This window comes from Cotesia typhae, unplaced genomic scaffold (genome assembly GCF_013202065.1).
Source record: "Cotesia typhae breed Kobodo isofemale line unplaced genomic scaffold, CoteBio_Ctyphae contig_20, whole genome shotgun sequence".
Lineage (NCBI taxonomy): Eukaryota > Metazoa > Arthropoda > Insecta > Hymenoptera > Braconidae > Cotesia > Cotesia typhae.
The window spans coordinates 3,676,867-3,697,788 of record NW_027423725.1 but is presented as its reverse complement, the minus strand read 5'-3'; the positions used below and the strand labels follow the sequence as shown (position 1 = coordinate 3,697,788).

General features: G+C 29.3%; 1 protein-coding gene across 1 annotated transcript; it reads left to right on the top strand.

Moving 5' to 3' along the window:
- The first annotated feature begins 3,237 nt into the window (after window positions 1-3,237).
- Window positions 3,238-5,586, top strand: LOC141538069 (CCR4-NOT transcription complex subunit 6-like). The gene is made up of 5 exons (XM_074259355.1): window positions 3,238-3,959; window positions 4,099-4,480; window positions 4,563-4,939; window positions 5,017-5,334; window positions 5,423-5,586. Exons 1-5 carry the CDS (start codon window positions 3,872-3,874, stop codon window positions 5,461-5,463), a joined length of 1,206 nt encoding a protein of 401 aa, XP_074115456.1. The 5' UTR covers window positions 3,238-3,871; the 3' UTR covers window positions 5,464-5,586.
- Window positions 5,587-20,922: the final 15,336 nt, after the last annotated feature.

Below are 20,922 nucleotides of genomic sequence, written 5' to 3'. Positions count from 1 at the left end.
ACAGTAAAATTTACAAATTACCGTATATTTCACCGGTTATATACTATGAGGACATCAGACAACTATGGAGACATTTTCATTTTATGGAACAGTCATTATGAGGACATTAGTTTAATTTACTGAACGTATTAATATAGTCTATACTTTGAGGACATTTGTATGGTCACTACTTTGAAAATGCTTGTATTCTGATTTTTCAATTTCTACGTACATATTTATAGCAATTACTTCTCATATAATTCATAAAATCGATGGTTTTAAACATAAGTTACTATTTTTTTTTTGTCTTTTTATAAAAATGAGAGATAATCTAAGAAAGTTAAGAAAATGTATGCATACCTAATACTTCACATCAATCATGAATGTATCAGGGAAAATAAATTATTCCTTAAGCGACAAAAATCATATTACATACAAAAGAATGTTTAATTGCCTCAAGCGAAAAATTATTGAATTCAGATAACAATTCTAAAGAGTTTATTGATTTGAATGAAGACAAAAATTCTTAATTCAACTAAAATTGACTTGAGTTACAAAACATTTCCAAGTTAAAAAATTTATCTACTTCAATCAAGACAATGAAATTCTTCAAAATGATTTTTTTTAATTAACGAAATTTTTTTTTTTTTTCAACCAAGTTCATATTTTTTTTTTTAAAATTCAATTTAATTTTAAACAAGTGATAAAGTACTATTCGCGGGTTTTATGTTATTTTCCTCATTTTTGTATATTTTTCCGAAAATGGGTAAAGAAAAAACAAATGTCTGGCAGAAACCCCATACCAAACATTGCAAGTATAAACCAATGTCCTCATAATGACTGTTCCATAGAATGAAAATGTCTCCATAGTTTTCTAATGTCCTCATAGTATACAAACAGTAAAATTTACAGATTACAGTATATTTCACCGCTTGTATACCAATGTCCTCATAATGACTGTTCCATAGAATGAAAATGTCTCCATAGTTGTCTGATGTTCTCATAGTATACAAACGATAAAATGTACAGATTACCGTATGTTTCATCGCTTGTGTACAATGAGGAGATCAGACAACTATGGAGATATTTTTTTCTATGGTACAGTCATTATGAGGATATTGGTTTGTACTTGTAACGGTTTGTATGAAAACTTTGAAAGAAATTTTTGTTTTTACTTCATGTCTAATAAAATACACTCTCCAAGTATAGATGAGGGAAATTTTGTGTAACTTATGTAGATAAGAAAATATCTCTCAAAGTTCTCATACGATCTGTTAGAAGAACAAACCGATATAAATATTTGTAATTTTTCCTTTCAGCTTAATAGTTTTTAATAATTATTTGTCATCGATTTTGTGGAAATTACTACACACATTTTAAAATGATTAATTTCTAATAATAATAGCATTTATTTTTATATCAATTTATGAAATTAATAAACACGATCGTTTTTTAAATTAATCAAATGAACAAAAATTTTTTTGAATCGTTGATATTTAATCTTCGTAATCGATTCAAAACGTGGCCAATAAATTTTATTTGTTTGTTGTCAATTCTAATATTGACCGTGTTTACAATTTGCTGTAATCAGTCGACAAAACTTAAAAAAAAATGTCATGAACAATCATTATAACCAAACATACTTTATAAATGACGAACAAAATAAATTAATCGTAACAACTTTTAAGAATCATTACGTGTTTTTACCTTGTATTTAATACCTTCGACTAATCAACGTCTGTCCTTAAATCATACTTTTGGTGATTAAATATTATGGGGACACTGTCCCGGTTTACACCTATCAGTAATGCTGTCCTTAATTAAACCTTTATATTGACGGTGTATACTTTGAAGACAGTCCTCGAAGTATACAAAATATGAAAAGAATTATGAGGACTGTCTTCAAAATAGCCATATGTCCTCAAATAATACTTTATATAAGATAAAATGGTCTTATAATAACCAATAGACAAATATATATATATATATATATATATATATATATATATATATATATATATATATATATATATATATATATATAATCACGTAAAGCTATGTACATAATTATATCTAATCAAATGTAAATTATAAATTTATCAATGATTATTGATTTTACGTTCTTTGGTGATTTTAACATAAATATAAGATCTAAATTTTTTTATTAATAATTGCAGATGAAGAGCTAAGTTCTATTTTATTTTATTTTTTCATTATTATTATTTATAAATCAATACTAAATTAATAATACATTTTGCTTGTATATATTGAAGTAATACATTTATTATTGATTATGTATAACATTTCCTAAATTTTAGATGATATATTTAATAGTATTTTAATAGAGTATACTTTGTTAAATTAGATCTGATTATATACGGGTCCATATATAATTGGATGTGATCAAACTTGGCTAACATAATTAGCCTTTTATAGATTATCATGTATTATTAAATTATATATAAGTTAATATATAATTATACATAGGTTCATGTATAGTCAGACCTAAGCAATAATTTTTTTTGGATATCACTTAAAGTGCAAAATGATGTTTAACAATAGGCTTAAATAGTTATAAAATAAAAAATGTATTGCACTTTCTATAGGATGTCTTGGTTTTCCTTGCTATTGTTTAATAATAAAATGATTATTGGAATACATGTGTTGTTATAATTAGATTCAGTGAAATAAGCAAATCAAGAGTATCAAAATTTAGTATAAAATTAATTTTTATATTATATTTCTGATAAATTGATTTGATACGTTATCTACTTCATAGAATCATCAATATTTATAAGACGACAGCATAGCAGCCGGGAATTTCAAGATGCACTGGGATGATCAAAGTTAAGCAGCATTGAGCGTGGTTAGTAATTGGATGAGTGACCGCGTCGGAGTAATAGCTGTAAAATCATCTGCAATGATTTTTTTTTTTTTTTTGGTTACAGGATTAGGTACGACGAAATCAAATATTATATCTCTAAAAATAACCACATATTTAATTAGGGGTAATGATATATAATTTAATGTTGTTACATGTAGTTATATATGAGTATATAAAATTATATATAACTCATATATGATTATATATAACTTATATATGATTATATATAACCATATATAATTAAGCAAAATCATTTTTTCCCGGGAAAATTTATAACTTTACTTCAATATCTAACTAAATTAGTAATTACAGTAGAATTTATTATGAAATAGTATTTATTATAAACAATAATATAATATTTATATTTTTTTAAAATTATTGTTATTAAATGTAATGAATTTTTAGCCATTTCTATGTATATGTAGCTTTGATGATTATTTTTTCCCAAAATCTGAAAAAATTTTTATGAAATTACTAAAATGAAGTTTTAATTAGAAAAATACTTTTCTTATCGTAAAATCTTTAACGTCAATGCCTACATTGTATTACTCCATTGTATTCATTATGTGAGTAGTCTCCAGGTACAAGAAAAATAGATTGTCCTTTTGCTATTATTTGTTGCCACCTTTGTAATGACTTTTGTGATAATACCTACTAATTTACATGGAAATATGATAATTCACAAGTACTAATGTCTAGTGATAATTTTAATAACCATTACATTCTTTTGTAAATTGAAAAAACAACTGCCGACTACCTGGCGTCTGATGGCAAGTGATTTGGGGATCTAGCTTGGGAAAAAGGGAAATACTGCTGATTATCATTTTGAATAGAGTAGTCCGATAATTAGTTTTCAATTTCTTGAGGGAAAGGGAAAAAATGGTCAATTCTGCCAAATTCTGAATGTTGGTTATTCCAAGTTTTGATGTTCCAGTGATCGGTTGTGTTTCAAGCTTGAAATTCTTACCTTGATTTAAATTTCAAAGTTTATTTAAAAATTAAAATAAAATGAATTTTTCCAATAACGGTGCTCGTAAAATTTTTAATGGAGCAGACATGGAGAGGATTAAGTGTAGGGAGCACTTAATAAAAAGTGGTAAGTAATGTTAACTCTAATAAACTCATTTTTGAATATGATGCTGAAACAAAATGACATTTTGTCATCCATTGTTTGTGTTTTCATTAGTTTTTCGAAAAAATTTCAAAATGATCAATCATGAATTTATAATCTGCAGATGTATTATTTCCACCTCCGCCCCGGCCATGGGTTCCTACAGCTCCACTGGAGGAATCACGACCTTCATGTATTTTTTCGGTAATGTCGTATAACGTTTTGAGTAGCTCTTACGCTACTCCGAAAATGTACGGGTATTGCCCGAAAGAGTACTTGAATTGGGAAGTCCGGGGGCAGAATATCATGTCGGAAATATTCCAGTATAACGCTGACATAATCTGCCTCCAGGAAGTGGAGATGGAGCAGTTCGATGTCTTCTTCCTTCCCAATCTCCAAAGCATGGAGTACGAAGGAATCTTTGCACCGAAGTCAAGAGCTTTGACGATGTCGGAGCTAAACAGGAACCTGGTTGACGGATGTGCCATTTTTTGGAAAATAGATAAGTAAGTACCAAATTTTTATAATTCTTATATAATGGTTGATTTAAATCAACATTTTACTATCTAATATATTTTATCATTTTAGATTTTCCTTGGACAAATCAAAGCTAGTGGAGTATAAGACTCTAGCAGTACAGGATGGTGCTGACTCTTCAGTCATGTTGAATCGTGTCTGGAGTCGCGACAATGTCGGGCGGTTGGCTGTGTTAAAAACTACAGCAGCCGCCTGGACTCATGGACCACCAGTTGATCCAAATGACATTGAGCAGTTGATTATAGTGGCAAATACTCACTTGCACTGGGACCCGAGATTTCCAGACGTGAAAACTATTCAATCCATGATGCTGACCAGAGAAATTGTCGCCATGGTAAAGAGCGTGAGAAGTTCGCCTGAAAGAATCCTCAAGTTTTCAGAAATCAAGGTCTTGCTCTGCGGTGATTTTAATTCGTTGATGGATTCTGGTAAGTTTCTAAGCATGGCCAATTATTATTGATAGTAATTTTTATCTTCAATTATTAACATTAAAAAATTTTTACAGGCGTATTCCAGTTTCTGTCAACGGGTCAACTGCCGCTGAGTCACTCGGAGTTCGAGGGTTTTGATTATATCAACGCGATTGTGAACATGATGGGTGGAGAATATTCTGACAGAATTACCCACCCGCTAAATCTGTCATCGGCTTGCATCCCTGAAATTATGCCGTATACTAATTACACATACCGTTTCAAGGCGATGATTGATTACATTTTCCATTCGTCCTCCAACATGGTGTGCCTCGGAGTCTACGGCCCCATTCTGCAAGAATGGTTCGATATGTTTGGTGTAATGGGCTGTCCGCACCCTTTTGTTCCATCCAGTATGTCTAATTCTGTTTTTTAGATTTTTAATTCAAATTTTGAAAGCCTAGAACGTTTTTTTAATGATCATTTTCATTTTTCTTTTAGATCATTTTCCGTTGATAGCGGCTTTCCAATTGACTGCTTGAATAGTTTTGATCCAGGAGTTACTCGGTCGACTTCCTGAATGGGGCAGTCAAATACGAAAGAAAATTGTACAAAAATATTAATTTAATGCAATATGTCTAAGTTGTTTTGTGTAAATGTTGTCATCTGTGATATTAAGTAAAATAATAAAAACTTATATTTTGTTAAAATATACATTCAATACTTGAAATAAAAAAATGTATTAGAATATGAAATTTTTTGTATTCTTTTAATCCTTGAAAATTTGATATTACAATATATATTCTTTAATTAATAATTATAATTGAAAAATAATTGAATTGAATTTGAATTTGTTTTTTGTTTACCCGGGCACTCAGCTGTTTTTGCCATTGTACCCGAAGCTTACGAAAGACAATTTCAATTAACTATTGCAATCTACTATTGTTTTTTGAGTTTATATGGTGGGGGAGCCATGATTGCGGAGTCCCAATGCCTACACAACTACTGTACTAGCCCCCCGTACTCGCTGATCCATCGGGAAGGGCCGAGCTAAGCCCTCTACCCTCTACCTCTTTCCGTCACCTCAGTCGAGCCGGTACCACTAGAGTACAGTCCTGGGGCTTCTTGGGTCCGAAATCATGTTCCAGGAAGTTACTGTGGGTGCATTACGGTCCATCCTATAGAGCCCACTATATAAGACAAGGCACTTTACAATGGAGGATGCCTGTGCACCAAGGGCAACGTTGGTGGTGCAGGACCCTCTTACTTTGACACGTTGACTTCCATCAAAGTGAGAAGTCTTCAGGTATTATTTGACCCATACGGTCACATCGCCGAGCCTCTGAATCTGATTCGAACGTGTTATGGGGTCTCTCTTCATTTTATGTCGAAGTGAAGACCACCTTTAGCTTGTTCGAAAACAGTCCATAGATCACCACCATGTGGCTGACAATGTTATGCACGTAAATATTATTGTGAAAATAATATTCAGTGGTGCACGCTGGGATCGAACCCGGTCCTACACTTTGGTAAACGAGTACCGAGCCGACAAGCTATTGCCAGCCTGAAAAATAATTAATACTATCATACTTTTGACTGATAATTAAAAAAAAATTTTTTTTGTTCACTTTAAAAATTACTTTTTCCAATCTTAACTATTATTATTTATAATATAATAAATATTTGATCATTTACTTTTTTTTTTTTGTTATAAAATCTTTAAGTATCATAATTATTATTGAATTTTTTAAAAAATAAAATTAAAAATTATGGGATATTAATTAAATATCAAACGTTATAACAAAAATATTAAAAAATTGATGGTACTAGTTGGTTAAAATTCGTGACGTCACTTCGAGTGTAAAAAAAATTTTTTTCTTAAAATTGTCGTTTATTTAAGAACTTAAACGTGACACAAACCAAGACTATTTTAAGACTTTTTTAAGACGTCAAAAAAAAAAAAAAAAATTCTGAGAGCAAATTTTTGAAATTTGGTTCTCGAATTTGTTTTGAAAATAAGACGATATCACAGCGACAGCTCCGGAAAATTATTATAGAGAGTCTTGAAATAGTCTTAAAATAATCTCAAAATCATCTTAAAAAAATCTTAAAATAATTATAAAAAAATCTTAAAATAGTCTTAAAAAATCTTAATATAGTCTTAAAATATTCTTAAAAAAATCGTAAAATAGTCTTAAAAAATCTTAAAATAGTCTTAAAAAATGTTAAAACAGTCTTAAAAAATTTTTTCTAAAATTTTTCGTAACTATTTTAAGATGAGCTAACCGCGACAGAGCCCCGGAACATTAAAACGGAGCGTCTTAAAAAAGTCTTAAAATAGTCGTGGTTTGTGTCACGTTTAACATCTTAAACAATCGACAATTTTAAGACAATTTTTTTTACACGGGTTCAAGCTGTCACAATTCCTACCTTTGCGCATATGTATCGAAAATAACTATTTTTTCTGTTGTCTATTTCAATAACTCAAAAACTTGAATACATCCAGTTACGGCGATAACTTTTCATGCTTAGGCATAAAAATGAAAACCAATATTGAATGTTATATATACTTGAAAAGCAAAGTATGATCGCGAAAGTCATACTGATGAATAATATATATCTGCAGGTTCAATGTTGTACAGAAAAGATCACGCGAGGTCATTAGGCCTAAGGCTTTGAATAACTTTTTCTCTTTCTCATAACCGTGACGATAAATTTGAGACTATATATATTTATATACATTTAAAAGTACAGAGCAACGTCTTGTTGTACATTCTTTGGGATAACGAGAAGTACCTAAAGTCGCTTTAGAAAAGGGTTGTCGGGTTGTATAACCCCCGGGAGTCTTAATATCCAGCCAGGAATGGCTTGCCTATTTCCCTTTGTATAAACATGACGACTTGATTTTTTATTTTATTTCAACTTTGAGTCTAAGTTTACTTTCATAGTGCCAGTGTAGGACGTTTAGTTGTCGCGAGAATTGCCCAGAGGGGTATCCGGTATGATCGTAAATGCCGTGACGGTTTGAAAGGCGTAAACGCGAGCTTCGTGCCTCGTAAAACGAGCTAACAATGTATTGCTGGTGGATATAAGTTTGATCAAGAGTACAAGGAGAGTAGGCTTTATGGGTAAAGTTTTGAAAATAATATTCTAAAATTTGACAGGATTGATTATTAATATTCCGGGGAAAAATTTCTGATATGACCATATATGGCCTGATCTAGTCATATTTGCCCGCATCAGACTCTGTAGAAGATTTAGGAAATAATTTATTATAATTTTTCGATTTGTGACGTTTTGTACACCTCATAACGCGAGCGTGTTAAAAATTGGATATTGTGGTGACCAGAAATTAATTCAGTGAAAATTTTCAACAATTTCAATTCTTAGCGGAAGTAATCATACTTTTCTCATAGTAATTTTCGTTAAAAAAAAGTTTCTTGGATTTAGAAAAAAAAAAAAAAATTAGGAAAACGGTTGATCTTGAAGGCCATCCCTGCAACTTCCCGCTACTTTCGTAGCGTGTGTTCTCTTCGAGACACACACACACACAAAAAATGTATAAATTTTTTTGAAAATTTGTTAAAGTTGTGATAATCAACTTAATTTTTTAATTGTTCATTTTTTTATGTATTTTTCAAAAAAAAATATATCAATAAAATCAAATAGAAATTTGCTTAAAAAAAATTGAAATTATAATCGTGGACCCGACTTGTAAATAATTACCAGATCATGCAGACCTATCGTTATATCAAGCGATTGTCTTATATGGTCGATTTTGAGATTAAACCGTATCAGGCAATATCAGAAAAATTTTTTACGACTTAACCAAAAAGCTAAGTGATGACTTGAATTACGTAAAAAAATGTAATTTTTCATGTGCTTAATCATGATTAAAAATCTGTAAGTATATATGATCATTAGCAACGGATCAATATCTCAAAACACATGACAAAACATAAAAAACCCGTTATAAAAGTGACTAGCTACATAATATCCAGCTTCTGGTTTCTAACGATGAAATGATCTAGTGACAAGATCCAAGGCAGTAGCTAGACTATTATAACTGAGAAACCTAAGCCATCACCATCACCATTACCATCATCATCATGATGATCATCAGCACGATCAAGAACCCAATCCCAAACAATTTAAATAATCACGATGATTGATTTTGAATTCAGAAGTGAAATCATTGGTAGTAGGATTAAGTGCGACAGAGGATTATATACAGGTTGAAGATAATATGTAAACGCCAGAGAGAGCGATATAAATATAAATTGCTGATGATACTCAAAATGGATAGACTGGACCACCAAAGTGGTTGTCCTGGTCTCTTGGGTGTAATACCACGGATCCGTAACTCATATCGGTACGCCCACACCCTCAGGTAGCGGCGACAACGCTGGACAACATTGGACACCCAGGGCGAGGACACTCAATTAGGGTCCAACATTGTACCATGTTGGAGCAACAAGGACTTACCGGTTAAAATGTCTGCAGGTGTGAAGAGGATGACACAATAAAAGACACCTTGCATTTTGACTTTATCATTCTTTTCGGCATGAGTGTTTTTTTTTTATATACTCTTTTATGGAAAGGAGAATCTTTTATGACGAAAAGAGATGGCAATGCATAATATATAAATGACAATCAGAAATATAAATAAGAAAAAGTTAAGGGAGGAGTAAATAGAAAGCAAAATACTTAAGCCTTTTAGAATTGAATAACGTTATGATTATTATCACTTTTGTTTAAGCTCTTTTTATGTTAATATAAAATGACCACCTTTGGACTAAAAAAATTCTGTCGTTGAGATAATGATTAGTGTTACCTAAAAAAAAAAAATTACGAAGTTTTTATAACAAATAGTGTTTAACAATGAACTTACAATCTACAGCCGCTATATGACTGCCGAGATTTTTAAATTATAAATGAGAAAAATTTTTATTTAACAATTTTTCAATACTTTTTTCACAGCATAAATAGTTTGGGTACTGTTGAAAGAAATTTCAATAAAAATATCGCTATGATAAGATCAATTACAAAATTTAACAGAATTAATTTCCATAGAACAAATCGCTAACAGCCCTATGGTTATTAACTTAAGGCTAATTAGATCCTTATAAACTTTATAAACGGTAAAATAACACGCTGAATTTTTTTTTTTGGTTTTGAACTTTTGGCAGGAAACTGTTCTTGAAACGCCTGGGACAAACTTTGGTTCAATGAATTTAATGGGAGAAATTAATTTTCGGTGCTTTTTATTGAAGAATATTGTAGTTAACTAAGTGCTTATAAACATTATGGACCAAATTATATATTATGGACGAATAATTTAAAATTGAGTTTCAAAGTTTCAATTTTGGGAATGGGACAGCCTAGAGGACTACTATTTCGGTGATTTACGAATTTATAGCAAAAAAACAAAAATTTATTTCATTTCAGTTTTCAATGCTTCGAATAGAAATATTTATTTACTTTCGTAATAAATTTTCTATAGTTACAAAATAACAATTTCTCTAATAAAAATATGCCTGGGACAGCAAAAAACATCCTTACAGAGAATCACCCATATACATAGATAATTTTACAATTGCTATAGATATTTTATTGAGAAATATTCGTAATAGTAAAAATATCATGAAATTATTTCAAAAATCACCCCACAATTTTTTTTTATTTTTCTGTTAATCACTATTCTTATTTTATACTTATTGCAAATTATTTTCTACATTTTAGTATGGCATTTTATTAAAGCGTGTTTCTCAGTTTTTTTAATTATTATGTATTTTTAACTTCCCGCTAAGAAAATCGAAGATTTCCAAAAATCGGGAAGTTAATGTTTTTACCCCGTTTTTCAAAAATCAAGTTTTCATTTGATTCTCGACGTTGGTGTCATTCGAAAGGGCTTGACTGAACTTAGGTTTTGAATATACCTTGGACCGATTCGGACCAGTAGATTTTAAGAAATCTCAAATAAACTAAAAAAAAATTTTTTTCTAATGTGGTTTTTTGGGAATAACTTTTAAACGGCTTGACCGATCGATTCCAAAAACTGCTAAGCTCTTAACATTGAAAAACCACGTCGATCGATACCAAGCCGGTCAAAATCGGTTGATTTGTTCGTGAGTTATCGTTGACGAAAGAAATTGAAAAAAAAGTGTTTTTTTCGAATGACACCGAAATTTCTGGTCTGATCAATTTGTGTTTGAAAATATATCATAGAATTTGAAAAACTGCGTCGAACGTCAACCGCTTGAAAATCGGTTCATTAATTCAAAATTTATTGCGGTTTGAAAATTCAAAAAATAATGTTTTATTAAACTTCCATCAGACTTTTGAGCTCTGAGAGCTCAAAACTATACGAAAATCAGACTTTTGAGCTCTGAGAGCTCAAAACTATACGAAAATCAGATTTTTGAGCTCGAAGAGCTCAAAAACATAATAAGTGCAATTTCGAGCGCTTAATTACGAAAATAGCGGGAAGTTGCAGGGATGGCCTTCAGGTCAACCGTTTTCCTAATTTTTTACCATTTATTTCGATTGATCTTAGAGTGCGATTTTATTCTTTAAAACAATATTTTTTTGAAATTGTAAAACCTACAAAACTCCCTGGTTGATCTTGTTAGTAGTCATATGATTGTTTCAAGAATAAAACTATACTATACATGGCTTAGTATTTGGTGCAAGGCACCACCGTGTCTCTGGATGTAAAAAACCACTAATTTCGAAGATCTTGGTTAAAATCATCAGACAAACTTATCAAATTGTCGATTACCATCGGTCCTTGATAAAAGTGCAAAGTCTCAATTTAATTTGACGTTTTGAAGTGGGTGAAAATCATGTTACAAATTCCGTCACATATCTACATGACAACCAAATAAAAGCATGTTAATTATCAAGCTGCGAATCATCGACTCTTATGTTAGTTTCAATAACCGCGTTGACAAAGAAACCTTAAAATTGAAGCAATAGAAAATTTTTGATGATACATTTTTGTCGCAAGTCAAAAGCACATTTTTAAAATTATCACTCTCGCATTGAATTTAGTATTGGAAATAATTTGATTCATTTTACTACCTATAAACTTGAACTGTTTTTAATGACTTTCATAAAGCCTTAATAAAAGTCTGTTTTGTTAAGTATTCCATTCAAATGTATGAAATTTTATATGGATTATAAATAAGATGGCATATTTTATGAGAAACGTTTTTGATGATTTGATTTAATGAATGTACCTCAATTTTATAAGTTAGTGATCTAAAAGTCTTTATCAACTGAATCAAGGTGGAGATATACGAGCGAATATATAAAGTTACATCGTAATGAATGCATACTATAAAATTTTATAGGGACGGATTTTGATTTAGCTGCTAGTTTCATGCCGTTTGTGCAGTGTTAATAAATTACCTATGTTATCTAATGGTCTACGAGTAACTGCGAATATAAAGCTTCTCGAGATATCTTTACTATTCGCACATGATGTACATTTTATATTTGTAGATGATACATTAGTTAAAAATGTATGGTGCTGAAACCGCATCGGGTTTCCTGCTTCTAAATCTGGATTTGCTGTGATTTATTATCATAGCAAATGAGCTTGCGTACTTACAATATATTATTTGACACTATTTTTTTTTTGACTGCTACTGTTTTTATTAATTATTAGTTAGTGATAAAATTCGAAAATTGCAACATTCAAAAATTTTTTATTAAATTTAAATGTGTATTTAAATATTATTGCAAAGCATCAGAGAGTACTTTACGATTAAAAAATTTGTTTTGCCTCTATTTAGTAACTATTTAATTAATTACACGATTAGTAATCCACGTAGTCTAATTGATTTGCGTATCATTCGATGAATAATTTAATGGAGATTAATTCTGTCACTGGTAAAGATCAATTTAAAATAATAGAGCCAGAAAAAAATATCAAAGTAGTTAAAAAAAAATTCCTGTCAGTCAACTCAAATGTCCATTTGAAACACGATAACTTGCGTAAAAATTCACGAATTCAATCAATTTTTTTTTTTTATTAGCTTGGCATTCACTTTGCGGAGATTAACGTTGGAGATGGTCATTTTATTTAATGTTGCTTAATTGTTATTAAAGAAAAACTCAAGTCAATGAAAAAATACACTCAGTGCGCATGATCAGTTTAAAACACCGCGCAATATTTAAAATAAATAAAATAAAAAAAAGAAATTGAAATACAATATTTCAAAGTAATATTTAAAAGTAATAATTACTTTTTTTTTTATTTATCGATCGACTGAGCATTATTAGTAATGCATTTTTGGATTTGCCGAACTTTGTTTAATGTTTTTTTTATAAAAGAAAAAATTTTTCTTGAATTTCAATTTTTCTTTACGAACAAAAAAATTTTTTTTGGATTTTTTTAACGCTCACAAAAAAAATTTTTTTTTTTTATTTGAATTATTGCCATACTGACAAAGAATATATTTTTTTCAAAATTTAAATTTTTCTATATAAGTGTCAGAATTTAAAATATAATTACATTGATTAAAATTTATTGAAAAAAATAAATAATTGATTGAAAAAAATTTTTTATATGCACTTATGCCTTTTTAATGCTATCTTTTGCTGATATATTCCTTATAGTATTTGTAAAGTGATATTAAATGTGAATGACTTTAGTTTTATCATTGAATTACTTTATTGTTGATTACGATAATCGTAAAAAACGTGTTTGCAATTCGCTAAGGCAAAAATTGGATAAAAATTTTTTTTTTTAGTTAAATGCAACGCGGCGAGATCGTGGGTGAAAAGTAACCCCACCCAGCATTACGCACCTTGTTATTTCACTTAGGGAAGGGGAACTTTTTACCCAAGATCTGGCTGCACCGGTTGAATGATACTATTTAAAGTAATTATTAAAAAATTTCCATATCAAAAATATTGAATAATTTTGTTTATTCAATATGAATAATTACACTCTAAAATAATATAAAATGGGTATCAAATATTCAAGAGAAAAATTTTCTCAAAATAAAATTTTTTCTTAGCTGAAGTAGGTGGGGCTGCTTCCCTAAAGTATCTAAAAATCTTGATCAAATATAAAAATTTATAGTATCAAGTATTGATGATAATTTAAATTAAGAAAATATTACTTCCACCAAGAACAGAATTTCAAGAAAAATTTTTACTTCAGCCAACATAGCTCCAGTCTTCTTTCAGGCTCCCGAATATTTTCTTGATCCAAGAATTTTGTTCTCCAGTCAAGAAATTTTTCTTTCTGTGCACTTGATATTTGTAAGACGAGAGTAGAGCACTACCTCATCCTCTTCGCTTATAAGGCGTGCAATTTTGATTCTACTGAAAAAACTTTTCACAATTTCAATTTTTAATCAATAATTTCTACAGTTTAAAATCAACTTTTTTCTAAAAATACCATTGGTTCTCCAGCGAAATATAAAATCCATCAATTAACACCGACTTTTGCTCCGCTTTCTTTTCGTAAAATGGAGTTATAATTCTCGATTTAAATTCTCATTCCGTCATATCATCAATGTCACATTTTCGGTTAATGATTTATGGATACTCGCCGAGAGTGACCCAGACTTTTGTCGTCAATATGATTATGATTATTGTTGCTCTTTTTCTCGAATGCTAGGAGTAAATAAATTAATGTATTTATATTTACACATGTATGTATTAGTAATGGCAATGGTAATGGTGTATACAGTGTACACAAGAATAAACCCAGGAGTCAATTTCAATTCACCGGAATTATAACGGTACATTATAAATTCCGCCTGCGCATTTGCAGCTTTCATCGATAAGAGGATTGGCCTACTTTTATTGACGTCTGAAAGTTCGTAAATCTTTTTATCTTTTACTTTTTATTTTATTTAACTTCGTTTTTTATAGGGTTCAGTGTATCGGCAATGCCAACACCTTCTGTACGTGATACTGATCGACGATGAATATTTTATGTCAACTAAAATCACGATACTTATTTTTACTTCGCATCGTGTTTGCTTTATTTATTTTAAATTTTTCCCCATTTTAGTTTTATTTATGTCACTAACTTTTGCGCAAGTAACTTGATACAAATTGGGCTGTAGCAAGTGTTTATTGAGTATGTATGGACCAAAATAATTTATTGGCTTTCAATCTTCGATGATTTATTTATCTAAATATAAACCTCTTTTCAAACTTAATTACAATTATAATAATCTATAAATAATTTTATTTATAAATAATAAGTAGGTAATTTATGTCATTGTCGGAATTACGCAATTTAGTGTTTTAAATCTCGGACATGATACCTATAATCCATAATCATAGCACAGTGAAAAGTAGGTTGCTAGATTGAATTGGTTAAAATTAAAAATTAATGTAGCTCATACTCTTGCTATAAATTTTGAACTTTATGTTTTAATGATTAGTAGCGATGTGAAATTAGAGAAATAAAATATTTAGTTCACAGTTATCAATTGACTGACTGACAACTAAGTATTATCGTAATTTACAGCAACATTAAAATTTACATTATTCCACATTATTTACATCAGCGTTAAATTTGAGTTACTTTCATCTGGGGTTTTGCCTTCAGTTGGGGAAAATTTAATTTTTATGGTAAATTCGTTTAAAATAATAGTACACAGAAAAATTTTTGCGTCATTGTGTCAAAAAAAATTGTATTATATATTTAACACTTTTTTGTGTTGATTTAAAAAAAATTACACATAAAAATAAAAATTATTTTTTATACTACATGTAAAAATTTTGTGTTAAATATTTAACACTTTTTTGTGTTAATTTAACACTTTTCTGTGTTAATTTAATACTTTTCTGTGTTAATTTGACACTTTTCTGTGTTACTTTAACACAGTAAATGTTAAATTTACTGTGACGAAAAATTTTTTACTGTGTAACAGAAATTATTTATTTTAATTTTTTTTACTGAAAAAAAAATTTTCTTCAAAATTTTAATTTTGCATGGCTCATAAGCGAAACGGGTGAGGTTGTGCTCTATACTCGCCATACAAAAATCAAACGATTTCTTGCCCTAAAACTGTCTCTATTTATTTTTTATTGGACTTGTAGAACAATATTATATGTAAACATGCAGCTGTAATGGAAAAATACTTATAACATTTTTAAAAGACATTTTGCTTCATAAATAAATAAAAACAATGTTTAAAAAAATTATTCCGTGGACGTCCGGCTGTCAAATGTATGTATGGAAACTGGCGTGGTCACGATAACTGCCGAAGAACTTAACGGATCAAGTCCATTTTTTTTATACGCTTCAGTATGATCTAAAACTAAGTCCTTTGAAAGATCACGGTATAATTCAATGTAGTTTATTTATCATTAGCAGTCAACTGAAAATCCACTTATCGTGTATATATCTATATCTATGTAAATAAGGTTCGTTTACAATATATGCGCAGTACCTTTTCTTTTCTGGCTGGACAATGGTGCGAAAGATTTATAAGTATTTTTTGTATTTTATTTTAATCAATTTCATTATGGAAAATGAGATTATGAGGCGTGCATTTTTGGATTTTCTTAACTTTTTTATAATATGGTCAAAACTGAAACACACAAAGATTCAGTATGCAAATGTATACTTGAAAGATAATACACCGTAAAAAATTTCACGTCAAAAAATTTCGTGTAGAAAATTTTTAAGTTAAATATTTAACACTTTTTTATGTTAATTTAACACAATAAATGTTGAATTTACACATGGAAGTGTTAAATGTTTAACACAAAATTTTTTAACGCAATGACGTAAAATTTTTTACTGTGTACCATCTCACATAAAAGTGATATATCCAAAGCAGGCATCCATCGATCTTGGTTTTACCAGAGCCATAAACCAAAGTCTATCCTTACATTGAGGTGATGACCTTCTCTAGATACTGACCGGTACCACGGAACTTGTCCTCGATTAAAAACAACGAGAGCAAATCTTTTTTTTAGACGCTATCAGTCCGCGTTAAGTCTGCTTTAAGTCTTTACTTCAGAATATAGTTACTTATTTACCATAGATTAATTCATCGATCGTCCAATTATTGGAATCAATTTTATTTATAACTCAATTCAAGCAAAAAACCGTTTTCTTTTTTTAACACTTATGTAGGCATGGAAAATTTTTCTTAAAAAAGAATTGTAATTAGATCAATAATGGTATACACTGACAGAAAAAATAACTTGATTCAAAAAATTTTTTTTTTCCAAATGTAATTCTTGTTGTAAGTAGTTCAATTCTCTTAATTTAAAAAATTGATTTTTGAAACAAGGAACTTGGTTATTTTCAAATAAAAAATATACAACTCCGCTCAAAAATTTCTTTCTCTTGGATTAAAATAGACGGTAACATTGGTTCAAGATGTTACCGACCTGTTCCACACAGAAAGTAAAATTTCTTGACTGGAGAACAAAATTCTTGGATCAAGAAAATATTCGGGAGCCTAAAAGAAGACTGGAGCTATGTTGGCTGAAGTAAAAATTTTTCTTGAAATTCCATCCTTGGTGGAAGTAATTTTTTCTTATTTCAAATTATCACAAATACTTGATACAATACATTTTTACATTTGATCAAGATTTTTAAATACTTTAGGGGAGCAGCGCCACCTACTTCAGCTGAGAAAAAATTTTCTCACCTTGAGAAAATTTTTCTCTTGAACATTTGATACCCATTTTATATTATTTTAGCGTGCAATTATACATATTGAATGAAAAAAACTGATTCAATATTATTTGATCCTTCTTTTATCAAGTTTTATCAAGTACTAAATTTTTTGGAGCAAGAGGCTGAATTTTCTCAAAACAAGAAGAGTTTCTTGATTTAATTAAATTTTCTTGGATCAAGATACGTATTTCTTAAAACAAGATAATTAATTTTGTTGGAATAAATGAAATTTCTTGTGTCAAAAAAAATTTTTTGTTTTTCGCTCAAGAAAATTATTAGGAATAAAAATATTTTCTTGGCTCAAGTGAATAATTTTTTCTGTGTAATCTTGAACCAAGTAAAAATGTCATCGATCGGAGTGGTTAGACCTCTAAATCCAAGAAACATGAAATCAAGACACGAATTTCTTAAAGTAAGACACCTAATTCTCTTTAAACTAATTTTCTTGGATCCAGAATATTTTTCTTGAATGAAGATAGTTTTTTTATCAGTATAAAATTTAATTTTCAAGGTAATTTTTACACAAAATTTTTTTCCGCGTAGTCACACGGAAAAAAGAAAACTCGAAAAATTACAGTATATAATGCAACGTGGCGCTTCGTGATTTATTATTTACAGTTTCAAATGTAATTATTACAGATTTTGTAAGAATTACATCCTAGAACGTAATATTTACATTGAAAGCCCTGAATATTAAATTAAAAAATTGAACTTAGAAAAATGTTATTTCAAACTAATTTTTCTATTTTTGATTACGACGGGACCGATTTTACATTTTATACTGTAATTTTTCGAGTTTTCTTTTTTCCGTGCATCAACCAATCAATCCAAATCCAATGATCTCAACTACGGACTTCCTAGTTTCTTTTACCCTTTAATTCTTCTCATTATCCCAATAAGTACTGTAATTACTAAATGAATTGAATAGTCTAATAATAAAATAACTCATTGAGACAAACAAGAACCCAAAGTAAAAATAAGAGCAAAGGAACGAGTGGCATTAATGAACCTACGATCATCGTAATTAGACGATCAGTCGTCGTTGGCATTAAAGTAAACGACGAGGATCATAAAATCGTCTCGGGATCGGGTCATTCAACGTCGTTCAGACTCTTTGGGTTCTCCATACTATACCGGCTCGTTTAATTCGCACCCACGCTCAGATCATTAGCCCGAGCCATACCCATACCATGGCAAACTGGACCTGCCTCAACACCTTGCATTATGTACCTCACCTTCTCTCGATCGGTGATCATGCCGCCTGAGCATTGCTCTGAGGGATATTTTACGTTGTTCACCCATAATATTTCAATATCATTAATTTTATTTATTTATTAACCTTTTTTATTTTTTCGATATCAATTTAACCCTATAAATTTAAAACGATTCCGGTAATTGGATTAGATGAGTACCTATCGATAAAATTAGCGACGATAAATCACTTCACTTTAAAATACAGACGTTAAACATTAAATCGTTATTGATTTTTTTTAAATCTCATTAGTCACTATTTAGTTTAATTTTATTTTTATTTCGTTTATTGTGTCAAGCCTAGTATTCCTTAGCGTTTAATGATGATTGGTGATTTGATTGCAATGAGACTTTTATTAATTACAAGTTTAATGTGAACTCATTAGACTGAATTTAATTGTCATCGTGATAACAAATGACATTTTAAATTCTAATTATCATTTCCCAGCACGATTTGATCACGTCGTGTTATAGTTCCGTGGATATAAATATACACATATATATATGTATATATAACTATGATTTGAATTCAAAAGACACGTGTAAAATATCGAGTGTGTGAATTTATTTATTGATTTATTAACGCAAAACAAGATAGTTTGATTGATTTTATTTAAAAAATTAAAACAAAATTTTTATGGGAATCAATTTAGCAGATAGTAATTAATTTAAAAAATTTTTTTAACAAATAAATTACGGCCAAAAAAAATGAGAACAAAAAATTGACATTTAGAAAAATAAAAATTAAAAAATGCAATTTTTTAGAAATAATTTTTTGGAGTAAATTTATTTATTAAAAAAAATAAAAAATTACAATAATGACAGCTAACTTTAATATCATAAATTTTTTGGTAAAAATATTAAAAATTTATTAATAAAAAATAAGAAGGAAAAATGGCTCGTAAGCTTCAATTTTCTTAACTATTCTAGAGACACAGTTTTTTTTACAACGTTGAATTTTAATTATTTTTCTTCTATATCTACACAGAAAAAAAATTTTAACTTGAACCAAGAAAATTTTTTTCTTCCTTATTATTTTCTTGAGCAAAAAACAAAAAATTTTTTTGACACAAGAAATTTCACTTATTCCAACAAAATTAATTCTCTTGTTTTAAGAAATACGTATCTTGATCCAAGAAAATTTATTTAAGTCAAGAAACTCTTCTTGTTTTGAGAAAATTCAGCCTCTTGCTCCAAAAAATTTAGTACTTGATAAAACTTGATAAAAGAAGGATCAAATAATATTGAATCAGTTTTTTTCATTCAATATGTATAATTGCACGCTAAAATAATATAAAATGGGGATGAAATATTCAAGAGAAAATTTTCTCGAGGTGAGAAAATTTTTTTCTCAGCTGAAGTAGGTGGCGCTGCTTCCCTAATGTATCTAAAAATCTCGATCAAGCATAAAAATTTATTGTATCAAGTATTTATGATAATTTGAATTAAAAAAAAATTACTTCCAGCGAAAATAGAATAAACTAGTGATCTCTGATATGATGTGTTTGTTAAATATTTAACACATAAATTAGATCCAATGTCATTACACGCTTTTACAACAAATTAATGCAATAAAAATGAAATAATAACTTAGTTTGATATTATATCATACTTCGTATCCATTATACATCAGGACCCCCTTCGGGATATTTATAATCGCAAGCTTAATTGCCGTACGTAGATCAAACGAGTGTCGTAAACTTTCAATGAGTAACATAGCGCCCACGTTTGAGCAAATGAGCTAATAAGTGGGCTTTTGATCACAATTTTTTGGTATTTTATAGCCTTTAGAAAATTATTATCCAAAGAGAAAAATTGAATAATAATAATGAAAATAACGGGATAATAAAACTTTTTTAAGGAACAGTTACTAAGTGGAAAACAGGAATAATCATAATGATATTATTATCTTGAGAATCAGAAAATAGTTTAAAGTTATATCTTATACAGAAATTGTAAGGTAAAAGCCCCTATCATTGACAGCGCTCCCACTTGTGAACTATAAATAAATCAAATTTTGCTTCATTAAATAATGACTTTTGTTAAATTGCACTGTACTTTCTTAATTGTTGATTTT

What these genes read in the sequence shown, in the direction of transcription:
- LOC141538069 (XM_074259355.1), top strand. Translation starts at nt 3,872, where the DNA reads ATGAATTTTTCCAATAACGGTGCTCGTAAAATTTTTAATGGAGCAGAC. An exon ending in GGAGCACTTAATAAAAAGTG is followed by an intron (nt 3,960 to 4,098) that starts GTAAGTAATGTT and finishes TATAATCTGCAG; the next exon opens with ATGTATTATTTCCACCTCCG. An exon ending in GCACCCTTTTGTTCCATCCA is followed by an intron (nt 5,335 to 5,422) that starts GTATGTCTAATT and finishes TTTTTCTTTTAG; the next exon opens with ATCATTTTCCGTTGATAGCG.